The sequence below is a fragment of the Eretmochelys imbricata genome, chromosome 17 (genome assembly GCF_965152235.1).
Source record: "Eretmochelys imbricata isolate rEreImb1 chromosome 17, rEreImb1.hap1, whole genome shotgun sequence".
NCBI classification, from domain to species: Eukaryota; Metazoa; Chordata; order Testudines; family Cheloniidae; genus Eretmochelys; species Eretmochelys imbricata.
Genome location: NC_135588.1, coordinates 17,983,150 through 18,001,049, shown reverse-complemented (window position 1 = coordinate 18,001,049; position 17,900 = coordinate 17,983,150). Strand labels below are relative to the sequence as shown.

General features: G+C 43.4%; 1 protein-coding gene across 1 annotated transcript; it reads left to right on the top strand.

Annotated features, from left to right (window-relative positions):
* Positions 1–8,559: 8,559 nt before the first annotated feature.
* On the top strand, positions 8,560–15,542 carry IFT22 (intraflagellar transport 22). Its single transcript, XM_077836510.1, has 5 exons — positions 8,560–8,659; positions 9,183–9,262; positions 9,394–9,483; positions 13,425–13,627; positions 15,092–15,542. The coding sequence occupies exons 1-5, from the start codon at positions 8,621–8,623 to the stop codon at positions 15,238–15,240; spliced, it is 561 nt and encodes a 186-aa protein (XP_077692636.1). The 5' UTR covers positions 8,560–8,620; the 3' UTR covers positions 15,241–15,542.
* Positions 15,543–17,900: the final 2,358 nt, after the last annotated feature.

The window sequence follows — 17,900 nt, the reverse complement described above, 5'->3', positions numbered from 1 at the left end:
GGAAGGGTAGGGATTCTACAGCTCAGCCAGAGAACAGAACTCTGCACCATTGCTCTAGCCCCTTTATGCAGGGTAGAAGGATCCTAAAATCCCAGTTCTGGCTCCTGGGGGGGAAGATTCCCCACATGTAGGAACTGTGGAAGACAGCTGTCTTTCTTCTGAGGAACCCCTCACAAACCCCGGCTTCGGGAGCAGGCTAGGGCAGGGCTGAGCACCAGAGCGATAGCATGCAGCAGTGTGGAAATTCTAGGCAGTGCTGCAGCCCACAGGATAGTCATAGAAGGTTGCCATAATTTAGAACCTCAGACAGGGTGACCAGACAGCAAGTGTGAAAAATCGGGACGGGGATGGGGGGGTAATAGGAGCCTATATAAGAAAAAGACCAAAAAATTGGGACTGTCCCTATAAAATCAGGACAACTGGTCACCCTACCCTCAGAGCAGTCCATGGCCAAGTGGGTGTAAAGCAGCATTAGTCTCCCTCCTACAGCTGTGAGTTCTGTGCTAAGTCTCTTAGAGGCAGAATAAAGACTCTCACTCCTGGTTCCCAGTCCTGTGCTTTACCCATGATACCATCCCTCCTCTTAGATGGAGGTGACCTATAAAATAAAACCCATTATGGGGGAATATACACACATATATATGTATTCTCCACTTTTAGTATTAGGTGTTAATGCATAACTGAATCAAGTTCTTTTACATTCTTGATATAAGCTACAAGTTATCACCTTTTCTTACCTTTTCCCCTTCTTCTCTGATTTATTCTGCTCTTCTGTACACCATTTTGTCTCTCATTTTCCTAATCCTCTTGCCTCAGTTTCTTTTTTCTCTCTTTCAGAAGCATCTTTCTTCCTTCAAGTACATAAAAGATTGTTATAAGGAGGAGGGAGAAAAATTGGTCTCCTTAACATCTGAGGATAGGACAAGAAGCAATGGGCTTAAATTGCAGCTAGGGTGGTTTAGATTGGACATTAGGAAAAACTTTCTGTCAGGGTAGTTAAGCACCGGAAAATTGCCTAGGGAGGTTGTGGAATCTCCATCATTGGAGATTTTTAAGAGCAGGTAGACAAACACCTGGCAGAGATGGTCTACATAATACTTAGTGCTGGTCTACACTACCGCGGTAAGTTGACCTAAGTTACGCTACTTTAGTTACATGAATAACGTAACTGAAATCGATGTAGATTAGGTCAATTTACAGCGGTGTATACATCTTGCTGTGTCGACGGGAGACACTCTCCCTCCGACTTGACTTACTCTTCTCGGGGAGCTGAGTACTGGAGTTGATGGGAGAGCGCTCTGCCATCGACTTAGCGGGTCTTCACCAGACCCGCTAAATCGACACTGCTGCATGGATCACCACAGTGCTCATCTACCGGTAAGTGTAGACAAGGCCTTAGTCCTGCCATGTGTGCAGGGGACTGGACTAGATGACCTCTCAAGGTCCCCTCCAGTCCTACAATTCTACGATTCTCATTCTTTGTCTTTGTTATTTAACCCTTCTCTTCCGTCTACACCTTCCATGTTACTTTGCCTTGTTTTCCTTTTTTTCTGTTCTTGAAATACCCTTTGATCTCCAAATTCTTCTTTCTCCATCCCCTTGGCATTCCCTTGTTTCTGTCTGGTCCTCCCATATCTCTTTGCCTATTGCTGCTCTGTACTGATCCCCTCTTTGGTGTCTTATCGCTCATAATTTCTGTTTCTTCTTTTCCTCTGAGGATGGGAGGTATCTCAATACTGATTTGCCTGCTTCCGCATCATCTCCATTTTCTCCTCCCCCAAAGGTACTATTGTTGCCTTTGAAGGGAATAAGGGTAGAGTTAGGAAGCCATGGGCCCTCCTTTTGTATCCTTTTTGCTGACTGCCATCAACTAAAGTGTCCCACTCATGTTTGGAAACCACATTAGCACCTCAGCTAATTAGCCAGCTGATAGCAAACAAGAAGCTTATGGTGTCCCTAGCTCAGGTAGCAGTCCTCATGCAGCTATGAGTTGGGGAGGGTGAGCACAGCATCAGAAAGGAGAAAGGGGACACTACAGAAATTGAGATACCTATAACTATGGACTTTGTAGGCCCGAAAGGCTAAATCTAAACAGCTATAACCCAAGTTAGTTGTAGGATACAGTAACAATATAAACCTGATCACAACAGCACTTTCATTAGTGACAGCCCAGCTCCTCATAAATCTTCCTACTGTAAGGTATACTCTTACATGACTTTTTTCCCAAGAACACCTTTCACAGCAGGAAGGAGGTGTGGCTAGCCCTCTAAATTAGATACAAAGACAACACACATGCACACACACACACAGCTGTCACTCTAAAGTAGTCATTTTGTAGTTGATTATTTGCTGAAGCCTTCTTGTTTTCAGCTGGTAAGTGCCTATAGTTCCTGTTGTGTTTTCCCTTTCTTACTTCTAAGGAGCTGATATGATCTCCCTGGTGATTTTAGGAAAAATAAGGAACTTTTATCCATACCTACATGGTTGTTTTGAAAGTTCTATGTTATGAAAAAGGCTAGAAATGCGCTTTTTAAATAAAAGCTGAGGTTATAGAGGGGGTAGGGAAAAGTGTGTCCTTTTGCTGCTCAGCATTAGTTTGGTGGAACTGTTGATGGTAATAGAGAAAAAAGGAAGGAGGGAAGGAAGATAACTTGGCTTTGGACTCTGAGCCATAATAATTACTGGTGTCACTCTATTGTCTTCAATGGAATAGCTTAAGATGACTGGGACACCCAACAAGAGATGTGACTAGGCCCAGGTACCTTAGTGGAAGTGTGATGTTTGCAAGGCATGCAGGATTTAGAAACTCTTGTTTGGTGCTAAATGCCGAAGTGATACAATGATAACTCAAGAAAACAAACAAAAAAAACTCCCCTTCCTATCCACAAGACAAACCCTCTTTCTTGCCAGCAGTCCATTTTGCAAGCAAAAGCTTCAGGACTAAGCTCTGGTCCCACTGACATTAATGGAATTTGTTTTCCTTAACTTCAGTGCAGTCATTCAGGATTCCCTCCCCTCACCCCCGAATAAATAACCTTCATGGTAGATTGTCAGTTTAGTCATTGGGCGCTCGCTGAATGGGAGGGAGGTAAACTTCAGAGCTGTCCGTGTTTCACTCTGAGATTTTTGATTGAAAACCAAAACTCAAAACAAAACCATGCGGCTCTAAGCCTTGTGTATCGGGGTCACTAAATTTTGCCTGGTTCTATTGTTCACATGCTAGTTGCTTTGTTTAACATATGCAGCATTTTGTAGTTCTGCTGCTGATAAAATAAATATACTGAACAAATGCTGCGGACTTTTAACCCAATCCTGTGACATGCTATGAGCCTCTGTGGAAGCTGGGTTCCTCAACAGCTTCCAGAAAATGCACAGCCCTCTCGTGACCAAGCCCTTTTTTCTCCCTGGTCTCATAGCTCCTGAGTCTCCTCTCACACCAGTATTGTACCAATGTAACTCCATTGATTTCAATGGAGTTACGCTGGATTTACACTAGTGAGATCACAATCCAGGGTCATAGAATCAGACCATAAGGATCTGCTTAACTAGGGCTGGCTGATCATTTTCCACCAAAACTGTCTTTTGATGGAAAATTGTTAATTAATTCAATCTGCCTTCCATGAACACCTGGAACCTTTGGAGAACAATCAAAAACCAAAATATTTTGCTTTAGAAATGTCACCACCTTGCCTCATTTCCCCATTTTCTTCTGCAGGCAAGGTTCCCCAACCAGACTTTACCTCCAATGGTGCGCCACGCAGCTGACCAAGAAGGGAGGCCATTGTGCATCATGGTAGACGCAATCTGTCCAGTCAGCAGAAGAGAATGGGCACATGAGGCAGATGAAGTACAACTCCTATGAGGCATCATGGCTGTATTTCCAAACCAAAATATTCTGTGTTTTGGCTGCTAAAAAATTCCAACTTTCGGGGGAGGGGGCAGAGAGGATTTAAAACACTTTCCAAGCAGCTCCTCTGCTAACACAGTAAAAAATTTAAGGTTATTTTCCTCTCAAATGCCAGTTTGTCAGGGGAGCCTTTTTGATGAATTAGCTGCCCCAGGAGGCTATGGTCAATAACTGTGTATATCCCATCTTACTGATCTTCACAAATGTTACTTCTTGGAACCTATCAGGTTGCACTGCCTTAACATAGGCAAGTTAACACGCCATTATCAAATGCACCAAGGTCACCAACCTCCACCGGATGATCAGCTTGATCCTTTAATATTATGGATTCCTTGAGGAGATTGGAGTTCTCTCCGCTGGAAGCAGTAGGCCACACAGAGCACAGCCCACCCGCTTACAGACCTAGATGGACTGAAACAACTTCCCACCTTAGCCAGAAATGTGAAAGGAGGGTTGGGGGGGAGAGAGGAATGAAGTTTCATATTTCACCTACCACTTCTAACAGAAAACAGAACAGGGTGGAGGGAAAAGAGGCAAATCCCTAGAGAGTGTAAGTGCTGGCCTCTCAGGTCAAAACTGGCAATCGTGCCAAGTCCTGTCACACTTATCTGAGAGAGGAAACAAATGAGGGAATGAATGGGCATGTTTAGCCACTAGGTGTTACTATTGCTCCACGGAACGAATGTGATCTTAGCAATCGCTTTGCAAAAAGAACTACTAATGTTTATTTCATTTGCAGGCTTTGCAGCTATAACTTAAAATTAAACTCTGCCAGCCAAATTCTGCCCCAGTGCGATGTTGCAGCCCACAGAAGCAATTATGTCTGCAGTGCGTAGCTGGGATGCAGATTTTGTCATAGTGTTTCTGCTTCTAATTCACTGCGTTGAACAGAAATACTCTGACCACTTGGATTTCTCTGCCAAAGTTTACAGGGAGGCACAGGGCCTGATTTCCAATTAGGCACAGAAGGTACATGCCTAAGAGCACCGGTGTTCTAGGGTCACCTAAAAGTTAAAAGTGGGTTAAAGTTTCATTTTTTACAGAAAACACGAAGGTCAGCTGTTGGCGGGGGGGGTGCGCTGAAGATGCTGTGCCTAGGGGCGCATAAGTGAGGGAAAGGATGCAATCTGTTTAAATGTGAGGAATGGAACAAAGTAACAGGTCTTTTGTTGTTTTTTTAAGGTAAGTCTGTTCAGATTTTAAACACTACTGCTTTACAGATGTTTGCTGAAAAGGAGATACAGTACCTTTAACTGACTGCTAGTCTCTTCTTTGTCCCCCTTTACACTAAAGAGAGAGAGGCTCAGAGTAAAGGCCAAAGCCAAGCATAATGCTTTTGAACCAGCAATTTAAGAGAATATGGATTGCTGGGGGAAATATATCAGTAATTAATCTGAAAAACAAAATACCTGAATGGCTTAAATTGTTAAAAATCATTAGATTGACTTTGGGTACAATTTTCAAAAGCACCTATGTGAGTTGGGAGCCTAACTTCTATTTTCAAAAGTGATTTAGGTAGGTAAGAGTTTAAATCACATAGGTACTTCTGAAAATTTATAAGATATGATCCTCTTACTCCCTTGTGCTTGATATAAAAAAACACACACACTTTATATCATCTGACAACTCATTTGATTATGAAGATCACAGTTGCTTGTTGGGTAGATGTGCAAACAGCCCTCTTTCCTTTAACCAGTGGTTAGGTTTTATTGTTACCTCTTGCTCAGATTTTTGGCTCTTCCGCACTGTCGTCCACATTCAGGCCCACCGACAGTGTGCGTGCATGCGGGGGGATGACAAAGGGGTCAATTGCCCAGGGACCCAGCAATTTAAAAGGGCCCCGGGGGGGGGGGGAAGGGGATAGATACATATTTTTTTAAATAAAACTTAAGATTTAAAAAAAAAAAAAAAGAAATCTGGTTTCCTGCTGCTCTGTACAGGGCGCCGTCCCTTGTTGTGCCAGTCACAGTTTGCCAGAGCACTGCTGCACCTTGCTGGTCTGGCAGTCTGGCAGGGAGTCAGCAACAGCAGCCTGGGAACCGTGGAGCTTGCCACTGCCTCTGGCTGCTCGGGAGCCGCTGTGTCTGCCATGGTGGCTCTCCGGCTGTGGGGCTGAGGCTAGGGAGACTTTAAAGAGGAACAGGCTCCCTCTGCACTACCTGATTTCCACCCCCAGGGCTGCAGCTCCTCGCCAAACACAAGCCAGCAAGTTCAACCACCCAATCAAGCCGCCCTAAGTTTGCCAAGAGGCAGCCGGGGCCAGCCCTCGATTCGCTGCCGCTAGCACTGGCTGACGAGCCGCTATCATGAGCGCAGGATGAGGGGCCACCTCCACTGCTCAGTCAGGGAACGAGGGGTGGGTTTTCCCTCTGCCTTTGCCCCGGCCGCCTCCTCGGAGATCTCCCGGTAGATGTGGCGCACCAGGCCTGCCATCTCCTCATTGCTCTGGGTGTTAATATCCCACAGCAACGCAAGTATTGTACTGTATATTTTAACTTTGTTGGTCATATTCAGTTACATTTTGTATATCAGTTTTTTCCTTGTCTTTAGCTTACACATGAATCACGATTAGGTGTTTAATTAGCCTACCTGATACTTTAGGTGTTTTCTTACTTTGTGCTTCTTTAAATGTTTTATATATTAATAAATTTTAGTCCATAAAGTATTTAATTTAAATATATAATTCAAAATAATAAGTTCTACATCTTATATTTAGACTCACAATTTGTTCAATATTGGTGCTGTAACTGGGAAAAAAGTTAACTAGATTAAGCAATGTCACAATTTACGCATAGTGGGTTCTAAGGTGTTATGAATAGGACAAAACGTTGTGTCCGTAAGCTCAGCCATCCCTCTCTAGGGGGAACATTGACTGTTCTGCCCTGGGGCCCAGAGTTGCTGTCGGCAGGCCTGTCCACATTAGAACCATTATATCCATTTCTCTTTGTGCACTGCTAGACATTACAATGGTTACATGTGCCAGCTTATAAGTGTAAAATTGTCCTAGTTTTCTCTCTTTGGGTCACTTCTGTCTTTTCTCTGAAAGCAAGTGGAACAGGCATGTATCATATAGTCTTGCAGCAGAATGAACAAATTACAAATTGACCTAATGAGGTGTGAAATTGGGATGAGGTGGCTGTATATTTCAAAAAGCAGAAAAATGCATCCCAATCTGCTAAAACAGAATCAAATATCTGGTTGAGACTAAGTGCAGCTGGCTTTCTTGCATTATCTTTCTCTCTCATAACTTACCCTGGAAACAATGGATTATTTCTGATCCTTTAAACGTGGCATAAATGACACCCATGGTCCTGGGACACTAAACAATCCTAAACCACTTTATGTAGTGAGTGAGACAGCAAATACTGGAAACACAGTAATCCTCTCACTGGGAACAAAACAATCCTGTTTCACTTTTATTAATAGCACTAATAAACATTTATATTATGGTAGCACCTAAAGGCCCAATTTGAAAGCTTGTCTTAAACTGTTACTGTACCTGGGCTCTAAACAGCTCTGAAGCAATCCATCTGGTTGCCAGATGTTTTTACCTATATGCTGGGCCTTTAGAATGCTTCCTGCTCCCTCAAAAAAGCCTTAATAAGAAACTTTGCCTCTTCAATGCTCATGCTGGTGGCTTCAGGAAATTCTGTAGACAGTATCACAAGATCAATGTGTTCTGAAAACTATACCAGAGATTGGCATTTCTTACAGCTGATCTATATATTTTATGGCTCAGAGAGGTAGCCAGTGAGTGATTCATAATCTTCTAATATATTTATCCTCAGGGAAGTACTGCTAGCCTCACTTCTACAGTGGACTAGGCTCAGATCCACAAAGGTGTTTAGGTTTAGGCTCCTACTTTCGTTTGATTTTGATGGAAGTTAGGAGCCATTGTGAATTTGGTCCTAACTGACTTGTGCAAGGTAACACAGGAAGTCTGTGGCAGAATAGGAAACTGAAACCTGGGTTCTCGAGTCCCTGGCGAGTGCCCTTAACGGTTCAGCCATCTTTTCAGGTTCTGTGATAAGAGTCTACCTCTATAAAGCCAGGAAAATGTTGAATAACCTTGTGAAGAAAGTTAGCCAATTTCCTGACCTCATCACAAGGCCTGGTCTAGACACAGATGTGCACCAAAATAACCGTACAGGTTGTAATTCGCCCCTTTTATTGTTCTGTGGAGATGCTTCCGGCTGAAAATGTTTCAATTTTTGCTTTAGTTGTTTTTAAAAAAAAACAAAGCCAAACCTGAAGCTAAATCAAAATGGGATCTGTTTTAGTCCCAACTAAGAGCACCCAACACAGAGGAGTGCAGAACTGACAGAACGGGTGAACCGCACCCCAGTGCAAGTTTCCGGGCAAAGCTGCCCTGGGACACGAATGACTAGAGCAGGAACTCAGGGGCTGGAGTGAGAGAAGCGGGGAGAGCAGCTAAACACCGGGGGGGGGGGGGGAAAGGGGCTGGAAGGAGACAAGTGTCAGGGCCTGGAGAAAAGGGGAGGGGAAGACCTGGGGGCGGGGTCACATGGAGCAGGGAGGGGCTCCCTGCAGCACGTGACCCCCCCCGGCCACGCTCCGCTCCAATGGCAGGGCGGCTTCCCTGCGCCCTTGGCAACGACGCCGCGTTGCTAGGGCGCCGTTTGGCGCGGGGCGAGCTGGCGGGAGGCTCCGGCGCCGCGCGGCCCGTCCCAGGCCGCCGCGGGAGCGCGCGGGATGCTGAAGGCCAAGATCCTGTTCGTGGGCCCCAGTGAGGTGAGTGCGAGGCCCGGCCCCGCCCGGCGGCTGAGCAGAGGCCCCGGGGAGCCTCCTCGGTCCCGAACCCTCCCCGCCCCCGGGAACAGCCCCCAGGCCCCGTGAGTGTGTGTGTCGGGCCCTCCGCCCCGGACCTGCCCGACCGGGGCCCCCCCAGCTGGGTCCCCATCCCAGAGCCTCGTCGGCGCCCCGTGTGATTAGCCAAGCTCCCCCCCCCCCCCCCCCGAGCCTTGTCTGTGTCTCATCCGAGTGGCCAAACGGGAGGCCCCGGGTCTTGTGTGTGTCTCCCCCTCCCCCGTCAAGATGAACAGCCCAGCTGGGAGCCCACAAGGATCCAAGCCCACAAAGATCCTATGGGCCCCACCCCCGTGGACAGGGAAGTAGCCTCCACCCACCCCAAACAGCACAAATCATGTTCCAAAGTGGGATATGCAGTCTGCCCTGCCCTTCCCCCTGAGCCCTGCTGCAAACTGTGGGTGTTGTTTTTATTAACACGAGTGCCTTTTGCTCCCGTTTCTGGCAGTCTGGAAAATCCGTCTTAGCAAACTTTCTGTCAGAGAGCACAGAAGGCATTAGCAGCTACGTCCCCACTCAAGCAGTGAGGTGAGTGAAACCACGCACCATGTATACTGAAAGGAGACCTTTAAAATGGTTTCCCCAGGGGATGTCACGCTCTTTCCAGGATGGCCTTGTTGTAGAGTCTTATCATGCTCTAAATCCACTTCTGTTTTTAGGATCCTGGAATATGAGAAACCAAATATGAATGGCAACAGTAAAGGGGCGGGGTGTCGATTTGAGCTGTGGGATTGTGGCGGTGATCAAAAGTAAGTGGGTTTTAGTGTTCTTGACACTTCACATTATTTTAACAAAGGTGGGTGAGGTAATATAATTTATTGGACCAACTTCTGTTGGTGAGAGAGACAAGCTTTTGAGCTTACACAGAGCTCTTCTTCACCCACCTTGTCTCCCGTATATCATAAGAACAGCCATACTGGGTCAGACCAAAGGTCCATCTAGCCCAGTATCCTGTCTTCCGACAGTGGCCAATGGCAGGTGCCCCAGAGGGAATGAACAGAACAGGTCATCCTCAAGTGATCCATTCCCTGTCGCTCATTCCCAGCTTCTGGCAAACAGAAGCTAGGGACACCATCCCTGCCCAATCTGGCTAATAGCCATTGATGGACCTATCCTCCATGAACTTTATCTAGTTCTTTTTTTAACCCTATTTTAGGCGTGGCCTTCATAACATCCTCTGGCAAACAGTTCCACAGATTGACTGTGCGTTGTGTGAAAAAATACTTCCTTTTGTTTGTTTTAAACCTGCTGCCTATTAATTTCATTTAGTAACCCCTAGTTCTTGTATTAGAAGGAGTAAATAACGCTTCCTTACTTACTTTCTCCCGCCGATACAGCTTCCGCCTCCCGCCGATATAGCTTTCGCCTTACTCTATAGGTAGAGTAATTACGTAGACAGGAAAGCGCTCACCCATCAATGTAATGTGTCTTCATCAGACACCATAAATTGGCGCCGCTGCCATTGATGCGATTTAGCACGGTAGTGAAGACGAACCTTGAGACAAGGTCACTGCCTGTCTCTTAAAGCAGTAAAATACTTGGACAGCATCAACTTAAAAATCACACTTTTCTCTGAAGTCTCTTTTACTCACCACTGAGTAACTGAAAGAGGTTAGAGGAAAAATGTTTTGCAGTTTTTTCAGTTTGCTTGCTTTCTGCATTTGACAACTCTTTTAGATTAAGTCCTTTGTGGGAGTAGCCTTGTACATATTTCTGCAGAGCTAAGTACAGTTGGGCCCCAGTCTTGATTGGGACTCAAGTGCTAATACATTTTTTTTTAAGTCAGTCTTTTTGCCCTGTTGTGGTGGTGGAAATGTGAGGGAGTAGGTTTATAATATTGCTCGGGCATGTAGGAATGAAATCAGGAGGGCCAAATCGCACCTGGAGCTGCAGCTAGCGAGAGATGTCAAGAGTAACAAGAAGGGTTTCTTCAGGTATGTTGGCAACAAGAAGAAAGCCAAGGAAAGTGTGGGCCCCTTACTGAATGAGGGAGGCAACCTAGTGACAGAGGATGTGGAAAAAGCTAATGTACTCAATGCTTTTTTTGCCTCTGTTTTCACTAACAAGGTCAGCTCCCAGACTGCTACGCTGGGCATCACAAAATGGGGAAGAGATGGCCAGCCCTCTGTGGAGATAGAGGTGGTTAGGGACTATTTAGAAAAGCTGGACGTGCACAAGTCCATGGGGCCGGACGAGTTGCATCCGAGAGTGCTGAAGGAATTGGCGGCTGTGATTGCAGAGCCATTGGCCATTATCTTTGAAAACTCGTGGCGAACCGGGGAAGTCCCGGATGACTGGAAAAAGGCTAATGTAGTGCCAATCTTTAAAAAAGGGAAGAAGGAGGATCCTGGGAACTACAGGCCAGTCAGCCTCACCTCAGTCCCTGGAAAAATCATGGAGCAGGTCCTCAAAGAATCAATCTTGAAGTACTTGCATGAGAGGAAAGTGATCAGGAACAGCCAGCATGGATTCACCAAGGGAAGGTCATGCCTGACTAATCTAATCGCCTTTTATGATGAGATTACTGGTTCTGTGGATGAAGGGAAAGCAGTGGATGTATTGTTTCTTGACTTTAGCAAAGCTTTTGACACGGTCTCCCACAGTATTCTTGTCAGCAAGTTAAGGAAGTATGGGCTGGATGAATGCACTATAGGGTGGGTAGAAAGCTGGCTAGATTGTCGGGCTCAACGGGTAGTGATCAATGGCTCCATGTCTAGTTGGCAGCCGGTGTCAAGTGGAGTGCCCCAGGGGTCGGTCCTGGGGCCGGTTTTGTTCAATATCTTCATAAATGATCTGGAGGATGGTGTGGATTGCACTCTCAGCAAATTTGCGGACGATACTAAACTGGGAGGAGTGGTAGATACGCTGGAGGGGAGGGATAGGATACAGAAGGACCTAGACAAATTGGAGGATTGGGCCAAAAGAAATCTGATGAGGTTCAATAAGGATAAGTGCAGGGTCCTGCACTTAGGACGGAAGAATCCAATGCACCGCTACAGACTAGGGACCGAATGGCTAGGCAGCAGTTCTGCGGAAAAGGACCTAGGGGTGACAGTGGACGAGAAGCTGGATATGAGTCAGCAGTGTGCCCTTGTTGCCAAGAAGGCCAATGGCATTTTGGGATGTATAAGTAGGGGCATAGCGAGCAGATCGAGGGACGTGATCGTCCCCCTCTATTCGACATTGGTGAGGCCTCATCTGGAGTACTGTGTCCAGTTTTGGGCCCCACACTACAAGAAGGATGTGGATAAATTGGAGAGAGTCCAGCGAAGGGCAACAAAAATGATTAGGGGTCTAGAACACATGACTTATGAGGAGAGGCTGAGGGAGCTGGGATTGTTTAGCCTGCAGAAGAGAAGAATGAGGGGGGATTTGATAGCTGCTTTCAACTACCTGAAAGGGGGTTCCAAAGAGGATGGCTCTAGACTGTTCTCAATGGTAGCAGATGACAGAACGAGGAGTAATGGCCTCAAGTTGCAGTGGGGGAGGTTTAGATTGGATATTAGGAAAAACTTTTTCACTAAGAGGGTGGTGAAACACTGGAATGCGTTGCCTAGGGAGGTGGTGGAATCTTCTTCCTTGGAAGTTTTTAAGGTCAGGCTTGACAAAGCCCTGGCTGGGATGATTTAACTGGGAATTGGTCCTGCTTCGAGCAGGGGGTTGGACTAGATGACCTTCAGGGGTCCCTTCCAACCCTGATATTCTATGATTCTATGATTATAACAGCCAGGAATAGAAAATATTTTTAAAAAGGAAAACTTGGTTGTAAAACCACAAATTGTCAGGGGAATTCAAGGGCAGGTGTAGAATCTGAAACTCCTTCTAACTCACTTTTTGAACTGTTACCAGATCAAGTTGATGGTGATCTTTGAGAGCTTAGCAGGCATTACTCTAAGAGCTCAGCAGGAGTTCTAGGTGCACAAGGAATATGGGATTGGGACCTAGATGACTTGGAGGACACCAATCCCTTAAACTGATCCACCTGGCTAGATACATATGCCTGTTGAAGTCAGTGGGTCTCTGTGAGTGGAAGAGTCTGCCTGAGATAATAAATTTGTAGGAATGGGACCACGCCACAAGTCAGCTCTTTAAGAGAAGGATTTAAACACATCTTTTACCAAATGTTACATTGTACAGTAGATAAAATTTAGCAATTTAAGCTAAAGGACAGTGTTGACACAAGAACAAATGGCTATAAACTGACCATCAACAAATTCATGCTGGAAATTAGAAGATTTCAGCCATCTAAGCAGTGAGATTCTGGAACAGCCTTCCTGTAGGAGTTGTGGGGGGAAACAACTTAATTAGTTTTAAGAGAGCTGGACAAATTTGTGAGTGCAATTGTATGGTGGGGTTGCTTGTGATGGGTTTAGTGTGTGTGTGGGTGCTAGTTGGTGTGGATGGCCTGTGATATATAGGTGGTCAGACTTGATGATTTAGTGGTCTCTTCTGGCCTCTGAGTCTAAATTAGGAGGCTTATTGGTGTTTGTCTAGAACAAAAATGTGTTCGAAGTTTTCCATATTGACAGCAAGCTTCCCTAATTTTTATAGGTAAAAACACTGACACAGCTGTGTTTGAGGAGAAACAAAATACATAAACTATGTGGAGTTTTAAGTAAATATTAAGTAAAAACAATTGCCAATTTTGGGTCTACCAACCTTACCATTTTCCATTTACCTGCTTTTCAAGGTTTGAAACTTGCTGGCCAGCTCTGATGAAAGACTCCCATGGTGTTGTAATAGTCTTCAACCCAGAAATGCCCAGTCACCTGAAGGAAATTGAAATGTGGTACTCCTGCTTTGTGCAGCAACAGCAGTTACTAGATGGCCAGTGTCTGCTAATTGCACACCATAAGCCAGGCAGTGCAGGGGACACAGAAAACTTGTCTTTGGGTAAGAAGATGAAACAGAGGTTTTTAATTATCACTTAACTTTCAAAGCTGGTGACTCTTTTTGACTTTATGCATTTCTGTAATTTTTTCTATCTGAGAACCTGAAAGTGTAACCATGACATGACAGGTAGATAGGTAAATATATCCCCATTTCACAGATGGGAAAACAAGGTTATTCAGAGAGTTTATGGCTGAACCAGGAATAGATCTCCTGATAGCAAGTCCTAAATAACACTTCATCCCTTGCATGAGGGTTTCTAACTTTAATATGGTCCCTCTGTAGTTTTGTCTATATAGCAACGATTTGTAGAGTCATTTTAAATCAGCATTTTATGAGCACCCCAGGAGTAGCTCAATGAAATAAGAGATTATCTTCCTTGTACTTACAAAGGTGTCTTAAAAACTCAATGTTACATACATCTAAATTGAAGCCATCTAGTCCAAATGAGAGTAAACTGCTATGTCACTAGTGAAGATGGAAACAAAGATGGATTTGAAAAGTTAGGGACCTCATGCTCTTTTCTGTTGTATTGCATTACACCAGTATAACTGACTTAAGTGGCAGTGCTGTGATGTACACCGGTGTAAGGGAGAAGAAAATCAGTCCCCAGATCTTTTGATGGAAGAAGCTTACTGCATCCATGAGACAGAGATTCTATCAAAAGGTCCTGTTTTAATTTGGCTTTACAACAGGAGTTTCAAAGAAGCCATCTAGAAATGGTTAACATGAAGAAATATGGAGGAAAACATATTTCAGAAAATGACATCTAAATAAAAGATAATAGAACTATACAGTATCAGAACTTGCAAGGAGAGGCTGTAAGTATATAGTGCACAATAAAAACTAAAAAGCAATTCTGGAAAGTGTTGTGTGTGTCCACAATAAAAAGCATATAGAATAATCGGACCAGAAAAGTAAAGCTTCAAGAACTGTTCCCACATTACAGCAGATTAAACCTCCATTGACCTGTACTATACACTTTGTGTTTACTTTCCCCTCATTGCCGCTTATCTAAGATTTTTCTGAGTTTGGTAGTGCATAAGCAATTTATAATTTGAATAGTTAAATCACAGTGGGTAGATCTACTTGTTCCAAACATTTTTAAGATTTAAATGTAAAAATACTTTATAATTTCAAAGTGATTAAATAGTATCTTAAATGAATTGATTAAAATTCCTACATATTGGCTGGATTTCACTTTGTATCTAAATATGTGATTGCAAAATATATCCTTTCAGTTTTTCAAAGGATTTATCCATCAATGAACTTAGTTCATTGTATTACTGATGCATCATTTTTTAAATGTTATATGTTATGCTGGACAGCAGTATCTTAATGCATCTGGATTTCCAAATGCTTTGAGTAGGATAAACAGTCCTGTGAACTCAAGAAAACTGTAAATGCATTTGTATTAAAGTGAATATAGTAACCTTTATTTTTAATTTTTTGTGTGTAACTTCAAAGCTTCACCACTGAACAAACTGAAACTAATACACTCCAGCCTGGAAGAAGATCCTGAGGATGTCCGCATGGAATTTGTGAAATACTTCAAAAGCATTATCAGCTTGCTAAATGAGAGCAGAGACAGGGAAGAGATGTCCATTATTACCTAATGCTGGAAGAAATACTGAAGTAAGAGAGATACAGTACTTCTTTCATTATGGAATCTGCCCAATCCAGGAAACAGGAATTAATCTTCATCTCTGGCAAATGATAGTCCACAAACATTATTGAGTTTATTTTCCCAAAAGCAAGTAGATGCACAACTTAAGACTCCTCATGAGAACCCGCTATTGACTTCTAATGAACTGCTATCCCCAAGAATTGCATGTAAGTCTAGGAATTTGGGTAAATTAAGCTGCCTCCTGGCATTAGATGAAGAGAACAAGAATGTATTTTCTAATAAAACATTGATCTAGACCTAACTTTATTTAATCATATTTTTTGGTGCAGAGACTAAGGGAGTGGTCACTTTTTTTCTTTTCTTTTTTTTTAATTCACTCATTTTAAAAATATTCTTATCCTTTTCTATACAGTGCTTTAAAAAAAAGTCCCAGCCTGCCCGTAAAGTTTATGACTATCTGAAGCAGTTGCATGATGTGTCAGTGTCAGCTGTGAGCTTACATGGATAAGACATGCTTTTGGAAATCATTAGAAAGTAGTGGGAACATGGATCTGTGAAGTAGTTCGCTTGTGGAATCTCTGTTTAGTGTCCCCCACCTTTTTTCTCCAACGTGGGAAGCAAATATAATTTTATAGATTTGTGTTCTGGTAACAAAAATTGCAGTCTTTATCCTGACAAGTCTTTCTATCCAGTTCCAAAAAACTAAGGTAATGCTGGTGATAGTGTTTAAAGTCTGGCTGTAGGAGTGGGAAGGGGGTGTGCAGAGAGGGCATCACAGGTAATGCGGCAGCTGGAGGAGCCAAATGCCAATCACCAGCATTTGAGCTTTCTGATTGGCTGCGCCTGGGAGCCAATTAAAAAAAAAAAGTGACAAGATGCTTTAAAAACCTTAACAAGCCCGAAAAACTAGCCAATACGCAATGCACAAGCCAACTCGGCATAAAACAAATTTCTGCTTATTTTGAGCAGCTTTGGTGTCTCATCCAGTAGATCATCTTGCTCAAATCCAGGGGCTATGAAAGGCAAAGATTATTGCATTGTCTTGCCAAGGGAAAGATATTTATCAAATGTATATTATTTTCCCTTAGGGAATTTACTGTTTGATTTGTTTTGCTTGCATTGTCCCATTTCCATTCAGTGCGTTTGTTGTGAAAGACAGCCCTCTATTTCTCAGCAACTTACAGATATTGGCATGCTGCAAACTGAAAACATTTTGTTTAAGTGCATATCTTGTTTTGAAAAGGAAATCTAAGAATGGATTGTCATCCTCATTGAACTCTACCATTTGAATTGCTTTGCTCATAGTCAAATGAATGGGCAAGTTTTAATGTATTTCATAAAAACTGTCCAAAACCAGAATGCTCTACTTAGTTAAGTGATATTACCACAGAGATACATAGCAAAGGAAGAGATGGAAAAAAAAGACAAATAAACATAGGCAATAACTTTTTAGAAGAGACTTTTAAAAAGAAGAGTTAGTGTCATAGCATGGAACAGGAACTGCAGAAAACAGAGGCTTTATCTACATTGTCTTTAGTATGTCCCATTGTTGCAGCTCTAACTTCTTTTGCCACCTCTGCTTTTTAAAATCCATTGCTTATGAGAGCTGTATCTTATCATGCATACATCACTATTTCTACAAGTTATTTTGTCTGCTTTACACTATTATGCTGGGTATTTTTTCCAGTTGTCCTGAACTCTAGGCACATTAAAAATACAACAGCCCTTCAACTTTAGCAGAAAGCCTCTTTAATATCCCTTACTCCTGAGAGGGAGAATACTAATGAAGAGGAAAATCCTGCAATGTCAGTAAGTTCAGCATAAGTTAGCTGGGATGAGGGCTCTGATGTTTCTCACTGATGTAGTAGTAGGCTGTTGGTATTATGTTCACACTTCCTTTTTGAGCTCTTACTTTCATGATCTTTATAGTAAGTGTCCCATTGTCTTAGATAAACCTGGAGACTTATGTGTACCCATCTGCAATCATTGCCTTAGGGTGCATTTTCACACTTATTTTGAAATTTTCAATTTCATCATATTGCTAGATTTACTATGAGAGCTACTACCCAGCTGTTGGTCTGGAAGTCTAACTATTTGCTTCCCAAGCTTTCCTTGTTCTAAAATCTCAACCATGAATACTTGAAACCAGTCAAAGCAAAACCTCTGAGAAAGCTGCATTAACCATCCTTTCTTTGTCCAGCTTATCGAGAATGTACACAGGCAGATCTGTTTCTGGCCATAGTCTTTAAGTTTATAAAATGCTTATTTCACAAAGCCTTGGAAAATGCTAGGGTTGTATCCGAATCTCTGGATTGTGTATTAATTATATTGGATTACTTAAGAATTCCCAGTTATCACTCCGAGGGTTGACAGGTTCTTAGCCCACGATCAGGCCCAGTATTATTGAAATTAGCGTTCAGTTGCAACACTCACATTTTAGGAACCCTTCTGTATTTACAATAGTTTATTAATACATTTAGCACAGTCACAAACACACTAACCCAGCAAGGTAGATCGAGATAATACAGAATATACATCTGAACATCCATATACTCACACCATCCCTTGCAGAACAACCTGAAATGTTAGCCATTATCTTCCTCATCACCAGTGGCCATCATCCTGGCACCTCCCAAGAGCTACCTCACT